The sequence below is a fragment of the Orcinus orca genome, chromosome 16 (assembly GCF_937001465.1).
Source record: "Orcinus orca chromosome 16, mOrcOrc1.1, whole genome shotgun sequence".
In the NCBI taxonomy this organism is placed as follows: domain Eukaryota; kingdom Metazoa; phylum Chordata; class Mammalia; order Artiodactyla; family Delphinidae; genus Orcinus; species Orcinus orca.
In genome coordinates, this window is record NC_064574.1 from 83,106,996 (window position 1) to 83,124,071 (window position 17,076).

General features: G+C 42.7%; 1 protein-coding gene across 7 annotated transcripts in view; it reads right to left on the reverse strand.

The window, feature by feature from the left end:
- The window catches only part of EIF2AK1 (eukaryotic translation initiation factor 2 alpha kinase 1), a 30,734-nt gene extending 15,406 nt beyond the window's left edge, over positions 1-15,328 (reverse strand). For 3 of the 7 annotated variants that reach the window (XR_004482891.2, XM_049699474.1, XM_049699473.1), the window contains exons 1-9: positions 15,130-15,328; positions 8,502-8,660; positions 5,210-5,343; positions 3,992-4,029; positions 3,141-3,240; positions 2,475-2,555; positions 1,488-1,587; positions 896-956; positions 243-570 (exon numbers count right to left, since the gene is read on the reverse strand). Coding sequence is in view for 6 of the 7 variants with exons in the window: in XM_049699474.1 (XP_049555431.1) it covers positions 243-570; positions 896-956; positions 1,488-1,587; positions 2,475-2,555; positions 3,141-3,240; positions 3,992-4,029; positions 5,210-5,343; positions 8,502-8,660; positions 15,130-15,247 (1,119 nt within the window). In the remaining variant the exon portion in view is untranslated. The remainder of the gene's footprint in view (positions 1-242; positions 571-895; positions 957-1,487; positions 1,588-2,474; positions 2,556-3,140; positions 3,241-3,991; positions 4,030-5,209; positions 5,344-8,501; positions 8,661-15,129) is intronic. The other 4 variants (XM_033426845.2, XM_033426844.2, XM_012532619.3 and 1 more) reach the window with 4 other exon arrangements.
- Between the last annotated feature and the right edge of the window lie 1,748 nt (positions 15,329-17,076).

The following is a 17,076-nucleotide window of genomic DNA, read 5'->3' on the forward strand; positions in this document are numbered from 1 at the left end:
GCCCCAGTCAGGGAGGTCAGAAAAGGACCAGGAGGAGTTTACTAAGAGAAGGAGGGAGGACCAAATACCCGGGCCACGTGTCAGGAGGCAGCACGAGGGCAGAAGAGCAAGGGCAGAGACAGGGATGGGGAGCTGAGGAGGGAAGCCGCCTGCGGGGCAGGGCCGGCCGCGTCTAATCACCGTCCTCCACGCCGTTATTACAGGGAAACAGCAAATGCGCAGGTTCTGGGAAACTCATCTACCTCCGTCTGCCCCAACAAGTTTAAGTTTTCTTCAGAAGATTCCTCAGTGGATGCGAAATTCTCTTCCAGGTCTGAATTATGCCCAAGTGGCAGCCAATGCCCAACAATCGATCTGGAAGACTCGTCAGCCACACCTTTTCCTTGGGGCTCAAGGGACGGTTCAAATTCACCGGCATCTCTTGTGACTACACTGGCGCTGTAGTTCACCAATCTATTATTCTGATTTTCAACGCCAGATTCTCCCAAGGATTTTTCTTCTTCTGGGGTGAATTCGGCAAAGATAATGGATGGGCTGTTACTTTCATCACTTTTAACATGACACTGATCTCTGGAGGCCAAAAAAAAACAGTAAAGATAAAAACCAATGTAAAAAAAGATCCAGTGTACCTCAACTGTCCCTTCAAGCCTGTATGAAACTGACTGGTAAACTCCTGACAAAAGAGACAACCCATCTGTCCAGCAGCAGCATTTACTTAAAAATACTGAGAAATACCTGAGAGAAGGAAGAAAATAACTTAACATTTTGTAATGAAAATAAGCAAAAAGGAAGTCTAAAACACTCCTGAGCTCCTAGGCGTAAAAAGCAAAGGCGACCCAAGGCAGGTGACGGGAGGTAACGTCTAGGGTGTGAAAGGACACGGCAGCCCACGTACCTGGGGTCCTCCTGGTCAGAGATCACTTCCAGAGATGGCAACTGAATAGAAATTCTATCTGCTGAACAGAAACAAAAGGAAATCTTCAAGCAGCCCAGTTTTCTAATTTATAGTCAAAGGCAGAGCTAAAATACATAAGTAAGACCAAATGAGACAAGAAGTTAAAAATGTCACGACCTTCTGGCAAAATGCAAATACACCAAGCTTATTCAAATGACTGGCAGATTTTAGAAAAGACAAAAACAGAGCTGTTCAACTATGCGAGGGCTCATCGAACCTTCCGTACAGGACCTGACAGTAAATATTTCAGGTTTTGTGGGCACTAGGGACCCTGCTGCCACTACTCAACCCTGCTTCCGTAGTGCAAAAGCAGCCAAAGATAACACATGCGAACGAGCCTGTGTTCTAATAAACTTTACTGACACTGAATTTTGAATTTCATATAATCTTTACAAAATAATTCTTCCTTTGATTTAACTCTTTAAAAAAAAAATTCTCAGCTTGTGGGGTGCACAAAAACAGACGTAGGCCTGATGTCACCCACAGGCTGAAATTTACCAACCCTTCAACTGTTTCATCTAAAACCGCTCACCTTGCCTTTGGGCCATGTGAACATGTTCTATCCAGGCAGTGTGATAGCCTACAATATTAGGATGCTGAAGACCAGCCAGCACCTTAACTTCCCGTAGCACCTGAAGAAGAAACATACTTAGAGCTGGTTTTTACTGACAAATTTGTTAAATGTTCATGGTATTAAATAATACTTGTTCCCTCTGTACGAGGAATCTAGACTGTGTTAAAATAATGGGAATACTTTTGTGAGAGACAAATGCAGTTGTTGTTGTTGTGGTTGTTTTTTGCGGTATGCGGGCCTCTCATTGTTGTGGCCTCTCCCGTTGTGGAGCACAGGCTCCGGACGCGCAGGCTCAGTGGCCATGGCTCACGGGCCCAGCCGCTCCGCGGCATGTGGGATCTTCCTGGACCAGGGCACAAACCCGTGTCCCCTGCATCGGCAGGCGGACTCTCAACCACTGCGCCACCAGGGAAGCCCTGCAGTTGTTATAGCAACTAAATAACTGACATGCATATAGCACTTTACACTTTCCATGGCTCATATATAATCATTCCCTCATTTCATTCCTACAAGTAAGTCCAGACCTCCAAGGTAAATAAAACCATTCTTGTCACCACTATTTTCAAGGGCAGGAGACAGAAGTGGCTTAGAGGACTAGGTCGTTTGCCTGGGATCACACAGCATGTCAGGGAGAAGACTTGGACCTGAATTGAGCGCCTGTGTTTTTCATAAAAAGCTTGTTATATATTGTATATGAATAGTTTACTTAAAGAATTAATTTCCCCAGCAATGACCCTGAAATGTGGTCAACCTAAAGTGCCTATAAAAAATTTAAGTCAAATAAAAATTTAATCTTGATGTTTATTTTATGGTAACCCATTCCTAGTAAACTGCAATCCATATCACCAAGTATTTCCCAAATACACAAACACACACACACACAAACTCTTTCAGAAGGACCTAAATACTCAATTATTCAAAGTAAGTAAATGTTTTAAATCATACCTTCATGCAATCTGTTTTAGTTGCACCCTTAATCAGGATTTTTTTAATTGCATAGTACTGACCATCTAATTTATTCCTGACCTAAAAGTAGAGGAAAAGACAACGTATATTATACCATTAAATCCAACTGAATAAAGAAAGTTCTTTTAACCTGACCTTAGATAATCCAAAGTAGCCCAAGAGATAAAATTAAGCTAAAGACACACATCCTGGGGAATTCCCTGGCGGTTCAGTGGTTTGGACTCCACGCTTTATGCATCCCCTTTACTATGTTCAGAGAAGTCAGCCGTAGTCAACTAGACTAATAGTTTTTCCAACTGTACTGAGAGTCCAACTCCTAGAATCTCTAGGTCTGAAGAATGGGAATGTTAGCAAAAGGGCTATGTGCAAAACACAGCAGCAAAACTTTTTCAAGTAATACATTTTTTAATAGAAATTAGCTACAGAACAAAACCTCCAAGTTTCCAGAATCCACTAAATCACCAACGTGGTTAGGAAGACATTAAAACCTGCCCACGTCCCTGTAAATGACAAATCTAAATAAAAAGTAAACATACGTGATTTCTAGGAATTTTCCTTTGAGCACGTTAAATAATAACAATGAAAACAACTTCTGCAAATACATTGTTTAGAGTAGGGGGTCAAAACAAATATGTGGAAAACCACCTTGTATACTCTTCCATATCCACCTTTTCCTAAGATGGCAAGCTCTTCAAATTCATTCAAGTAACGTGAAGTTTGTGCTTCAAAGCCTACTTCCCTTGATCTGAAAGTTAAACACAATCAATCAATCAATCCCCAAGCATGAGAGAACCAAAATGTTCTAAGACAGACCATGTTCACTGTATTACTAGCCTGGCAAACCTCGTTTATCACTAAACTGTGATAATTTGGAAAGGATGAGCTAAAATGAAAGTTTTCATTCTCTATGAAGAAAACATTTGATAACAAGCGAATCAATAGCGTAATAGAGGTATCAAGGGGATCATTAATTTTAAGTATTTTGCCAGTAATCAGTATTCCAATTAGAAATTATTGTTTTAATAATTATTAAGTTAATATTATTATTTATTATTATTGTTTTAACAGGAATCCTAAGGACGACTAACAGGCAGGAGTTAAGTAGCTAAGCTCAGTGATAAGTTTACTTAAATTTCTTAATGATTCAGACCAGTTACAGATTTTAAACGAGCATTTCCTACATACAGCCGAAATTCAGTGGTGTTCCCCTGACAGGGACTGGATGTCAGTGCTCTGAATTAAGAGTGGGGCTTATGGAATCCACATGGAATTGCGGGGGAAGGGTAGTCAAAGAGAGAATGAGAAATCTTACAAAATTTTTAGCAAATCTTAAAAAGTTTTTAATCTTACAATGTTTTTAATTTTCATAAACTACCCTAACTACGTTATTTTTAATCCCACTAGTAATTTCTGATTAATTCAGGATGAATTCTTAATCCCGATTTCTTTTGGATCAGTTTACTCCTTGCATAGTCAAAAAAGTATTCAACACATACCTTATCTTCTGGATATGAGAATTATCCTCACAAGGACCCTAAAATCAAAAAGTTAATTTTAAAAAACATTTTGAAAATTTCATGGAATAAGGAATCTATCAAAATCCAATGTTAGATTAGTATAAATGCTCAAACTAATATTTAAAAAAAAACCACACCCACCCAATGGCTTTTTCAATATTACTTAAGAGTTTGCAATTGAAGACATTTTTCTCTTAACTAAAAGATCACCCGTGAAAAAGCTATATTCTTGCCATCCAAGGACAAAGCTGAGATTCACCAAGGAGCGCCACCGGCAAACAACGCCAGCTTCCCCTTCACATAAAAGCAGAAACTGACCACTGCTCCCGTGTCACCGTTCCAAGCCCCCAGCACCTTGTGCCTATATGACTGCACGTGTCTCCCTGCTTCTGCCCTCAGTCCCCTCCTCTGTGTATTCTCAACACAGCAGCTGGGGAGAACCTGTTAAAGTCAGATTATGTCACTCCCATGCTCAGAACCCTGCAACACTTCTCATTTTACTGAGTGAAAACCAAAGACATTAAAACGTCTCCAGATCCATCTCCATCTGCCCCTCGGCCCTGCCTCTACCCCCTTGCTTACTCCACCTCTGCCACTGGCTGCCTGTCAGCCTCACAAACAGGCCAGCACACAGCTGCTCCTCTGCCTGGAATGCTTTCCCTCCGCGTGATTCATTCCTCAACCTCAGCTCCTTGCTCCTGTCTCAGCGAGGTCCTACCTGCCACGCTACACGGCCCCTCCCAACATTTTCTAATGCCCTTCACTGCTTTATGTTTCTCCTTAACACTTACCACCACCTAACACCCCATGTATTTTTCTTTTTCTCCTGTTTACTGCCCGCTTGTCAGAACATCGGCTCCCTGAGGGCAGGGACTTTTTTTTTTAAATACAGCAGGTTCTTATTAGTTATCTATTTTATACCTATTAGTGTAGATATGTCAATCCCAATCTCCCAATTCATCCCACCACCACCCCCGCCCCAGGGCAGGGACTTTTATTTTGCTCACTGCCTGGACCCCAGCTCCTACAAGAGAGCCTAACACATAGCAGCCATTCGATAAACATCTGTTGAATAAACAGATGTTATAACGTTGAATAAACCTATGTTATAATCAGGATTTCAGAATGCTTTAAAATGCAGTTCTCTTGAAATGAAAATGTTTTTATCACACTCCAAGTACATTTCTTAGTGCTTACCTGACGAACTCTCTCCTTAGCTGACCTCATTAAGTGCATAATAGCTCTGCTGTGATGTAGCCGCAAGGAGCTAAACTCACCACTACACGCGAAGGATGACAGCAGCCCCATTTTGATAAAGGTCTGACAAAGTACTATAAGAAAATATAGAAGACAATTATTAGAAAGGCCATCAATGAGATGGCAATTTTCAAGAAAACACAGAAAATAAAGAGTCATAATAATAGCCTCTATAAGAAAAAAGTTATGTTTACGCACACATTACAGCTTGGGGACTGATTCTCTTAAGAGACGGAATGATTGGTTACACTCGTTGATCAGGGGCTCATCTGTTATTTCTTACCTGACACTCTACATTCTACAGTCATTTGCTTACCGTGCTTGGTCAGTCAGTAAAGTACTAAGTTCTGTTTTTAAAAAAGGCAAGAAAAAAAAAAAGGGAGGGGGAGGGGTAGAACATATAAATAAATAAAAATTTAAAAGGCAGGAGTGGAAACAAATGATTAGAACTGACAACAAAAGTGAATACGAACTGTTGTTTTCAATTATGGAATATCCTTAACCAACACACAAAGAGCACATCTGAGATGTGTGTACAGACCAAATACCCGGGGGGAAGTCAAGTCTCGAGTCACAAGACGAGGCTGCTCAGAAAAAGAAGTTTCTACAGAAGTGCTTGGTTTTTACTTGTTCAAGGAATACAGGTACTATAGAGAAAATTCTATGTGAAAAACTCTCCATTTAGATTGTCAACTAACTAAACCACATCAAAAACATTTACTTAAATATCCTTTATTTTGAACACCATGACACGAAGGAAGAAAGGAAACCAAAATTCAGTCAGAAGAGGGAAACAGTAAGTAAAAGGTAATAATGATATTAACACTCTCATTTCTCTTTAAAAAATAATCAACTTTGTATTAAAGTTCAGGCTTTAAAAGGGCTGTATATAAGGAATTTTAAAACATCTTAAACCCAGCAAGATTCACAGCTTTGCTTTAATCAGGAGTGAGAGTACTATATTAAAAGCATTATAGGACTTCCCTGGTGGCGCAGTGGTTAAGAATCCGCCTGCCAATGCAGGGGACATGGGTTCAATCCCTGGTCCAGGAAGATCCCACGTGCCACGGAGCAACTAAGCCCGTGAGCCGCAGCTACTGAAGCCTAGAGCTTGTGCTCTGCAACAAGAGAAGCCAGTGCAGTGAGAAGCCCGCGCACCGCAACGAAGAGTAGACCCTACTCGCCGCAACTAGAGAAAGCCCACGTGCAGCAACAAAGACACAACGCAGCCAAAAATAAATAAATAAATTTATAAAAAAAAAAAAAGCATTATAATCTTCTCTATACCAGAAAATAATCCCCGGGTTTGGAACCTACAGAACACCCCCTTTTGTACGACCCACCCCCCCCAACACATATTCAAGAAAATAAGTATATACTGGACAAATAACATTTTTTACCATTTCTTATGTCCCATGAAGCTTATCAAAATAATTACCTTTAACTAAAAACATTATGTTCTTCTAAGATCACATAAAAGTATCTGTAAATTTAAGGCTTTCTAACACCAAACAAGACTTGGGAAGACTTTTGGGAGAAAAGACACTTAGAATCTGTGGTGTGGGCTCCTCAAGAGTTCAATCTATGAAGCTGAACCAGAAATGCCATAATCTGTGATTCTACTCATTTCTGTGCTTGGTCCTCAGACAAGTAACCTATGGCAGGAATAAACATTTTCAACCACTGTGATTATTTTGATCGTTGTCTTGGGCTACTGACACACAGCTCCACAGTTATAAAACTCTTATAATCTTCTGAGTGATAGGGGTATTAGGAGCATCTTTTGTCATAATATTTGGTCTCTGACCTCAGTTCCTGACACAAGAGCTTCTCAGAGCCTTGGAGTCTCCAGTGATGAGTCTTTTTGTATGCTAATGAGATGACTGGTGGCTGGAGCCCCTAGGTCACTTCAGGATGGGGGCTGGTCCCCAGGAAGACCAAGCCTTGATTAGAAGCTGAGAACTTTCCACTTCACACCCCCATCTTCCGGGAGGGGAGAAGGGCTGGAGACTGAGTTGATAATCAAGCATAGCAACGTGATGAAGCCTCAATAAAAAGTCCCTAAAGTACAGGGTGGGTGAACACAGCCACCTGCCAGGAGGGTGGGGAACCCAAACTCTGTGGGGACCCTCAGGACCTCACCCTGTGTGCCTCTGTATCCTTTATTATAATAAACTGGTAAGCATAAGTAAGTGTCTCGGGCTTCCCTGGTGGCGCAGTGGTTGAGAATCCGCCTGCCAATGCGGGGGACACGGGTTCGAACCCTGGTCCGGGAAGATCCCACATGTCGCGGAGCAACTAAGCCCGTGCACCACAGCTACCGAGCCTGCGCTCTAGAGCCCGCAAGCCGCAACTACTGAAGCCCGCATGCCTACAGCCTGTGCTCCACAACAAGAGAAGCCACCATAATGAGAAGCCCGCACACCGCAATGAAGAGTAGCCCCGGCTCGCCACAACTAGAGAAGGCCGACGCGCAGCAACGAAGACCCAACACAGCCAAAATAAATAAATAAATTTATTTTTTTTAAAAAGTAAGTGTCTGCCTGAATACTGTGAGCTGTTATAGCAAATTATCAAACCTGAGGAGGGGCACTGGGAACCCCCAATTTGGAGCCAAGTCAGACACAAGTGTGGGTAACCTGAGAACCTAGGGACCTCCTACTTTCGACTGGCATCTGAAATGAGGACAGGCTTGTAGGACTGAGCCCTTAACCTGCCAGATCTGACACCAACTCCAGGGAGACAGTGTCGGAAGTGAATTGTAAGACACCCAGCTGGTGTCAGAAGAACTGGTCCGGGTGGGAGGAAAGCCCCACACATTTGGTGTCGGAAGTATTCAATGTGTAGAGGGAAACAGTTTCCTTCAACGACACAAAACACAACCGTTCAGGGCTCTGGGCAAAAACAAGTTCCGAATCAATACCTGGGATTTTCATGTACCTGTTCACCAACTAAACCGTGACAGATCTTCGAAAATTGCATGAATTATCACTTATAAATCAAAAAGAACTACCTTTTAAATACACACAATTTTGTGGTGATTAATCTTTTGCAGGGTCCCCAGGGATGATATTCATAAGGAATTACCCAAAGGAAAACATAAAATAAATTTACAGGATGTACTACTAAGGCTTATTTCAAATTTTTATACACCAGCGGCTTCTCTGACAGCGTTAAACAACAGAGTAATTTTACAAGTTTTATTTAGCAAGGTTAATTTATTCTTACTAACATTTAAACACCTGTCTTGAATGAAGCAGGTTTGGTTCGTGCACATGGCTCAAGTGTTCCAGCAGAGAAACCAGCAACAGCTGGTTTGCAACTGCAAAAGGGAAGGTTGGCTGCTGTAGGGGTCCTTTCAGCACCTGGAGTTCTGCGGGAACATCAGATTCTGCAAATTAAAAAAGGAAAAAAAATTTAAGAAATGGTAAACATAGCTCGTAATGACAAAACAGCATATTCTAATTAGGAAAACACTATTTAAATTCAAGGAAATAAAAAGCAAAACAGTAGTTACGGTGAGTGGGGTTAATCAAGACAGACATTCTGGAATTGAGTTTTGAGTTGAATTCTGGAAGAACTAGCAGAGAGATGCCAGTTCGGGAAGGGAGGAAGTGCTGGTTAGGGATGATGTGTACAAAGGTAGAAACAAATAAATATTCCAGCAAACAAGCAAGCAAGCAGGAACAGGATGGCTTCCTTCCTTCGAGAAGCAGAGAGAAAGAAGTTTGGCAGCAAAGAAAGGGAAAGGGAGGAAGAACGGAATCTTTACTCTGAGCTACACACTATGGACCAGGTGTTTTATATGCACAATCTCATCGAATCCTCCCAAAACGCCCTATGTTACTATTCCCATTTTACAGATGCAGACACTGATCTCATTGAGAGGTTAAGGAACAAGTTAGCAGCAGATCAGACTGACTCCCAAGTCCATCGTCTTTCCACTGAACAAGACCAAGCGGACAGCTGAGTTGGCACTTAAAGCTGACAGTCATTAAGTTCTCACGCACTGTTTAATACGTTATTTAACAGGCCAAAAACACAATGCAGGAAACATGTTTGAGGAAACTGTTCTGGACCCGTGATAGGTAGCCTGGAAGGAGACATGCAAGAGTCAACAAGAAGGGGCTTCCCTGGTGGCACAGTGGTTAAGAATCAGCCTGCCAATGCAGAGCACACAGGTTTGATCCCCGGTCCGGGAAGATCCCACACGCCGCGGAGCAACTAAGTCCGTGCGCCACAACTACTGAGCCTGCGCTCTGGAGCCCGTGAGCCACAACTACTGAGCCCACACGCCACAACTACTGAGCCTGTGCTCTAGAGCCCGCGCACCTAGAGCCCGTGCTCCGCAACAAGGGAAGCCACAGCAATGAGAAGCCCGCGCACGGCAACGAAGAGTAGCCCCCGCTCGCCGCCAACTAGAGAAAGCCTGCGCGCAGCAATGAAGACCCAACACAGCCAAAAATGAATTTAAAAAATAAAATAAAATAAATTTTTTAAAAAAAGAGTCAACAAGAAGTCAGGGTGAGCCTATAAAGCAGGTAAGTGACAGAAACGTGGAGGAAAGGACAGGTCCCAGAGATACCAAGAAAGAAATGGACGGGTCAGGATTTGAAACACTAGGAATGAGAGGAAGGAGAGGTTAACAAGAGTGAAAACTGGTAAGAGGGGCTGTTGGAGGAAAGATGAGCTCAAACTCAGGAGCCGCTGACCCAGCTGGAAATGCCCTGTGGAGACAGAGCCCAGGTATCCTACACCTTCTCAAATCAGCCCCAGTCCAAACATTTTATTCCACGCTTCTCTATCAACTACTAAAAGGTCCTGGAAGAGAGGTTTTGAAATCGAGACTTCATTCACCAATTCACCTCTCCGACCTGTAGGTGGCCCCAAAAAGACCTGCATGAATGGAGATGTGCTATTCATTTTAAATATATACTTATTGCCTGAATATGAGAAAGAAAAAGAATGGAAAATGTGGCCATGTAAAAACTTCTCTATGTAAAGACATCTTAAAGTTAAAATATGAATCACAAAATCAGATACAGTACAGATACCTTTACTGTACATGACAAGAAAAAGGGAATAAAATTTATATAGCACTCTTACAAGCTAGTAAGAAAATGAAGCACAATTAAAATTCAAATAGGCTTAACAAAACTAGTGGGTAATGACATACATAGTAAAATAACCACAGTACAAGAGTTTGCCATCAGACTGGTAACTATTTAAAGCCTGGAATCCTTGGTATTGTTAAGGGCACAGAAAACTAGATACTTTAAAACACAAGGGGGTGTTTGCAACCTTTGACAATACACTGTAGAATTTCACGTGTGCAAAACTTTACTTTTGGAAACGTAAACCAAGGAAATAATTAAACAAAGCATAACAAATATATATGTACAAGGTGTTCAGGATAACAAAGTATTAAAAATTTGTTAAACAAGTTATACACATATAATAGAATACTATGTAGCTGTTATAAATGATGGTGTATAGAAAGATAATCATAAATAATCCTGTATCGAGTCAAAGAAGCAGGCCATAGACAGTAACACTAATGAAGCTGAGAGAGATAGTTTCATACAAACCAATGCAACTTTTCTGGTTATCATTTTAGCAAAACATATCAAAACTGTTTTTAATATTTTTCTTTGACCCAACAAATCCTACTTCTGTGGGTCTATTCTAAAGAAATAATCAGATATTAACAAAGATTTATGTATACACATGTCAAACCCATCATTATTTCTAATGGTAAAAAAAAAGATAAATCTGTTTTCCACCAATACAGCGAAGACTAAATAAATGATAGTACAGAATGTGATGGTCTTAAAATAACGTTCTTAAAGACTAATTTGTCACAAGAAAATGCTAATAAAAGTTCACATTTAAAAAGCAACATAAGGTAATTCCCTGGTGGTCCAGTGGTTAGGACTCTGAGCTTTCACTACCGGGGCCTGGGTTCAACCCCTGGTTGGGGAACTAAGATCCCACAAGCCGCAAGGCATGGCCAAAAAATAAAAATAAAAAATAAAAAGCAACATAAAATTTTTACGATCACGATTTTAAAATATATTTATTCTATATCTATATAAATGTACACACACAAAAAAAGAATGGAAACATCAAAACAGACAGAAATCTCTGCCCCCTGTGTTTTCAATGAAAGAGGCTACAAAAAGAGTGAAATTACAGTGAGCAGCTGTTTTATAGTCTGCCTGTTTGATCCTTCATATCTAGGCATCTACCTGGCATACAGCAACTCTCAGGAAATATTTGCAAATGAATACACCAAATTATTAGCAGTGAGTTCTCCTCAGAGATGTGAATATATATACACTTTCCCCCTCTTCTTCCTTTATGCCTTTAAATTTTGCACATGACTTCTCTAAATTTTTATCTTATCTGGACGACGAAATCAGACAGAAATCTTGAATCCATTCAGAATACCTTTCTTTGACAAACAGTTTTAAATGCAAAATTCACCCAAAAAATTGTCTCTAGCTAAGTCAAAATGTAATGTTTGTATATTTAAATGACAAACAGTAATCTCTGGGCGATGAGATTATGGTTTTTCTAATTTTCTTCTTCATGCTTTTCCACATTTTTAACATACTCTGTAATGTGAAAGAAAATTTTAAGTACTGAATTGTCAACAGTGCTGAGATTTTTTTGGGAGGGTTTTCTGCTTCTACACTTTCCTTTTTTTTTTTTTTTTGCGGTACGCGGGCCTCTCACTGTTGTGGCCTCTCCCGTTGCGGAGCACAGGCTCCGGACACACAGGCTCAGCGGCCATGGCTCACGGGCCCAGCCTCTCCGCGGCACATGGGATCTTCCCGGGCCGGGGCACGAACCCGTGTCCCCTGCATCGGCAGGCGGACTCTCAACCACTGCGCCACCAGGGAAGCCCTACACTTTCCTATTTTTATACTCTCCTATTTTCTACAATGAGAAAATCTACTTTTTAATAAAAAACAAAAAAGAATGGTTGCTCAGTGGAGTCAACTGAACCTAATAAATCATGAAAATGACAACTTTAAAAAGACCAATGGACAGACACCCAAATGCAGGAAGGAGTAAAACTGAAAGGAAATGAAGGCTGAGGCTAAAAGCTTCCCATTTCACAGTTCTGGTCAAGAGAAAAGGAAGAGGTTAAGTGGCTAAAAGGAAAGGTGAGGTCAAGTTCTCTTCTTAAAGAGTAGGAAATGGTATCTAAACCCGATGTGCATTAGAGTTCTAGAATTCTGCCAAGAAGCAGGGGAGTAAAACAAACAGGAAAGGGATGAACTGATTCAACCTCCTGAGGAAAGTATGATCCAAATGGTCCATTATTAAATTAAAGAACCTGTAGAATTAATCTGAGGTAAAAACATTTGTGTCAGATGAAAGAAGGAAAATGAATGAGTCTGACAATGGGCTTACTGTCGGCCCTCCTTCTAACACTGTGCTGTTCCACAGGAAAAAAAAAAACATGCAGAAACTCTGATCAAAGGCTGATGTTGGCTCCAGGAGACTCCCTACAGGATGAGTTGCTAAAGAACACAGGTGTTACTTACATCTAGGTGGCAATTCTTCTGACACTACTACCATTGGCGGGCAGACTGACCTCCTCACATCAATACAGACCACGGTCGAGAAATCATCTACCTACTGTTTGAAGTCTAGAAATGAAACTACATTTCTCACAGACCTAACTTTTCATATAAAAAGATAAAGTATGTCTGGACACTCTGGGCTTCTTTGGAAGAAAAGGCAATACGTAAATGCAGCAGTATTATTAGTAACCAAATGAGGAGGAAATTTTTAGAAGCTTATCAACGATCACTCCCTTCAAGAATAATCTTCGGTTTGCAGAAAACCTTATCACAATGTTACAGAACAGACAGACTTGCCTGTTTACCGCTGGGACTTCTATGACATAATGCTTTATGCATCATTGAGCTGCTATAATATGACACGTGGAAAAAATCAGTTTGCCCATTAAAAAGTAGTTAGCTTACAACTGTCCTGTGCTAAGGGCCTACTTAAATCACCCTCAGAGTCTGTTGTTGTTTCTCTTTAAGATCAAGAATTGTAGGTAGTAATAAGGATGAAAATCAAAGAATTTAAGGAATAAATTAAGACGTTTTCGACTCGGCTTGCACCTTTAAATCCCTAAAACATGTTAATATTTGTTTCATCCTTCAACTTAACGTGTATTCTCTGTAATCATTCTATTCGAACTACCACATAGTAAAAACCTCCTTGAATCAATGTATTCATTTTTTATGGCACAATTTTATTTTAAAAGTGGCCATACAGGGACTTCCCTGGTGGTCCAGTGGTAAAGAATCCACCTTACAATGCAAGGGACGTGGGTTCGATCCTCGGACAGGGAACTAAGATCCCACGTGCCGCAGGGTAACTAAGCCCGCGCGCCTCAACTAGAGCCCACTGAACCCTGGAGCCTGTGTGCTACAACTGGAGAGAAAAAACCCACACGCCTCAACTAGAGAGAAGCCCACGTGCCGCAACAAGAAGATCCCACATGCCGCAACTAAGACCCGACGCACCCAAAAAAATAATTAATTAATTAATTACAAGTCCATACACACTACTATATATAAAATAGGTAAACAACAAGGACCTACTGTATAGCACAGGGAACTATACTCAACATCTTGTAATAACCTATAATAGAAAAGAAACTGAAAAAGAATATATATGCATATGTATAACTGAACCACTTTGCTATACACCCGAAACTAACACAACATTGTAAATTAACTATAATTCAATTTTTTTAAAGTGTTCATCCACTAAGCAAAAAAAAAAACGACCACATTCTGAGAACTTGGGATATTTGTTGCTACTGGGTTACAGAATATCGAGACCTATACTACCACCATCAATATATTTACTTTTTAAATACATGCTTTCCCCACTCCCCTATTTTTAGTTGTCCAATATCTAAACTGAGCAGACGTTACATACCAGACTCTCTCGATTTTGGCCCCTATTTAATCTTAGTTCTGCTCATAATTATATGCTGTAATGCTCACTCCCAATCCTTATGTTGATGTCTGCAAGGGCTTAGCCAACTACAAATGTTACAGGGTAGACTGTCCACATGAAACCTCCCTCCCTTCTGATACCAACTGCAAGTCTGCAAAAGTTCTCCAAATCACGCTCATGTTCAATTAAAAAAAAAAATTTCTTTTTGCCAAAACAACTGGTTGCAGCTAAAGAGCCAATTGCACTTTCATTAAAACATTAGATACTCTGAACTGGTTAGACTCAATGCTGTAAGTACCTCTCGCTTTATGAATAACTTGACTGACTTTGCCGACTTAGCCCTATCTCCTAGAAACCAAAAGCCTCAAGAAAACTCGGGCGTTTTTTTTTTAACCGAAGAGGATGATGTCCATACTGCCTCACTATGAGAACTCTTTAGCTACGCGATTAGTGAAGCAAAAGACAAGAGAAGCCACAAATTAAAACTCTTAACCCAAACTGTTCAGCGCATAGGGTCTGCAGAGTTCCATTCCAGTAGTTTACAAAGTTCAAGCTCATCGCCCGACAACACCCCGGGGCTCAGATGCTGGAAAACAGTCCAGCACATCCGCAGCCCCGAGTCCACAGAGGAAATACAGAAATGTAAACGATCGACCGAGCTGCAGACACCTGTTTCAACACGAGTTCACCTAACCCAGACGGCCCGCCCGCCGCCCCCATACGGCACCGCTGGGTCCCAGTTCAAGCCCGGATCCAGACGAATTTGTCCAGGTCCTGGGCCGAACCTCGCAGCTACCTGCCCGCCCCGGGAATGAAGGTGGACGGGGGCGGGGAGGGCCGCCGCCGCCGCATTCCGGGTCCCTCACCATCATACTTGGGGTCCGAGCCCTCGGCCGGGAAGTCGATGGCAGGTGGCGCAGGCACAGCCCCTGCCGCGTCGCCCTCCGCCTCGCGCTCTCGGGCCCCCAAGATACCCCCCAGCATCGCCCGCCGCGCGCGGGCTGCAAGCTAGCCCTCCCGCCACCCAAGCGCCGCCTCCCTGTTTACTCCCAGCGGCCACCACCGGATCCGGAAGTAGCCCTTCGGAAGGCGGAAGACCTGCCCGCCCCCGGGCGATTGAGGGGGCGGGCCCTGCCGCATGCCACCGCCCCGCCCCTTCCCCTTCAAGGAGGGTGGCTGGTCCCGTGCTGGCGCACGCCAGGTGCTGGCGCGTGGTGGGCTGCTCTGAGGGCGGCGGCTGGCGCGGCGTTGCGGGAGGAATTGGGTGGCCCCCACGTGGGGTCAACCCCGGCCTTTGCTCCCTGCGGTTCAGCCCCACTATCCTCGAGACCTGAACACCCGACGAGTCAGCGCTCTCATTTCTCACGCCAAGACTCGGGTGCTAGTGTAAGAATCGGATGTCTGCAGGGACGCTGATCCAAATGTTTACTTTTTGCGGATACAGCGGTGACTGTTCATTTGTCATTTATTTTTTTAAAAAAATCAAAAGCATCTGCAAGACTCGTCTCAAGGAGAACTGAACGTATTTTGGTGAACCGTTAGGCCACAGCAAAACGGGAAATGCCAAATAGATTCCAGAGTGAATGAGCCTAATAAAAATTCCGCTGGTTTTGAGACGACTTTCACAAACCTGAGACAGGCTTTTCCAAGTGATCCCATGGCCACACTGGACCAACGGTGGTTTGAAGCCATTGGCTGCAAAAATCCTCTTTGCCCTCTGGCGATGTCTCTGAAGACTTGGTCGCTGGCACAATGCTGTTGGAAGTTGATTCTTAGATAGCAGATCAAATAACATAGCTGGAATAAAAAGCGTTTGGGGGAGTTCCCTGGCGGTCCAGTGGTTAGGACTTGGCGCTTTCACTGCCCTGGCCTAAATTCCATCCCTGGTTGGGAAACTAAGCTCCCGCAAGCAACGTGGCTCGGCCAAAAAAAAAAAAGAAAAGCTTTTCAGATTTGGGGCCTCAACCCCAGTGCGATGTGAAAAATGGTATTGTTTAAGAATTTTATTTGAACTTCCCTGGTGGCACAGTGGTTGAGAGTCTGCCTGCCAATGCAGGGGACACGGGCTCGAGCCCTGGTCTGGGAGGATCCCCCATGCTGCGGAGCATCTAAGCCTATGTGCCACAACTACTGAGCCTGCACTCTAGAGCCCGCAAGCCACAACTACTGAGCCCATGTGCCACAACTACTGAAGCCCGTGCACCTAGAGCTCGTGCTCCACAACAAGAGAGGCCACTGCAATGAAAAGCCCGTGCACCACAGCGAGGAGTGGCCCCTGCTCGCCGCAACTAGAGAAAGCCCGCGCGCAGCAACGAAGACCCAACGCACCCAAAAATAAATGAATAAATATTTTTTTAAAGAATTTTATTTGATGGGACTCCCCTGGTGGTGCAGTGGTTAAAAGTCCACCTGCCAATGCAGGGGACATGGGTTCGAGCCCTGGTCTGGGAAGATCCCACATGCCACAGAACAACTAAACCCGTGCGCCACGACTACTGAGCCCAAGTGCCACAACTGCTGAAGCCGGCGTGCCTAGAGGCCGTGCTCCACAACAGGAGAAGCCACCACAATGAGAAGCCCGCGCACCGCAACGAAGACCTAACACAGCCAAAAATTAATTAATTAATTAATTTTTTTAAAAAGAATGAGCAAAAAGATTTAGCTTAAAAAGCTATTAATTGCAACACTAATTATAATACCCAAAACAGGCAATATAACTGGTTAAATAAATTACAAATATCAATACAATGGCACACTTTGCAACCATTAAAAATATTGGTATGCATTATCTGGTTCTCACCACTTTTCCACCA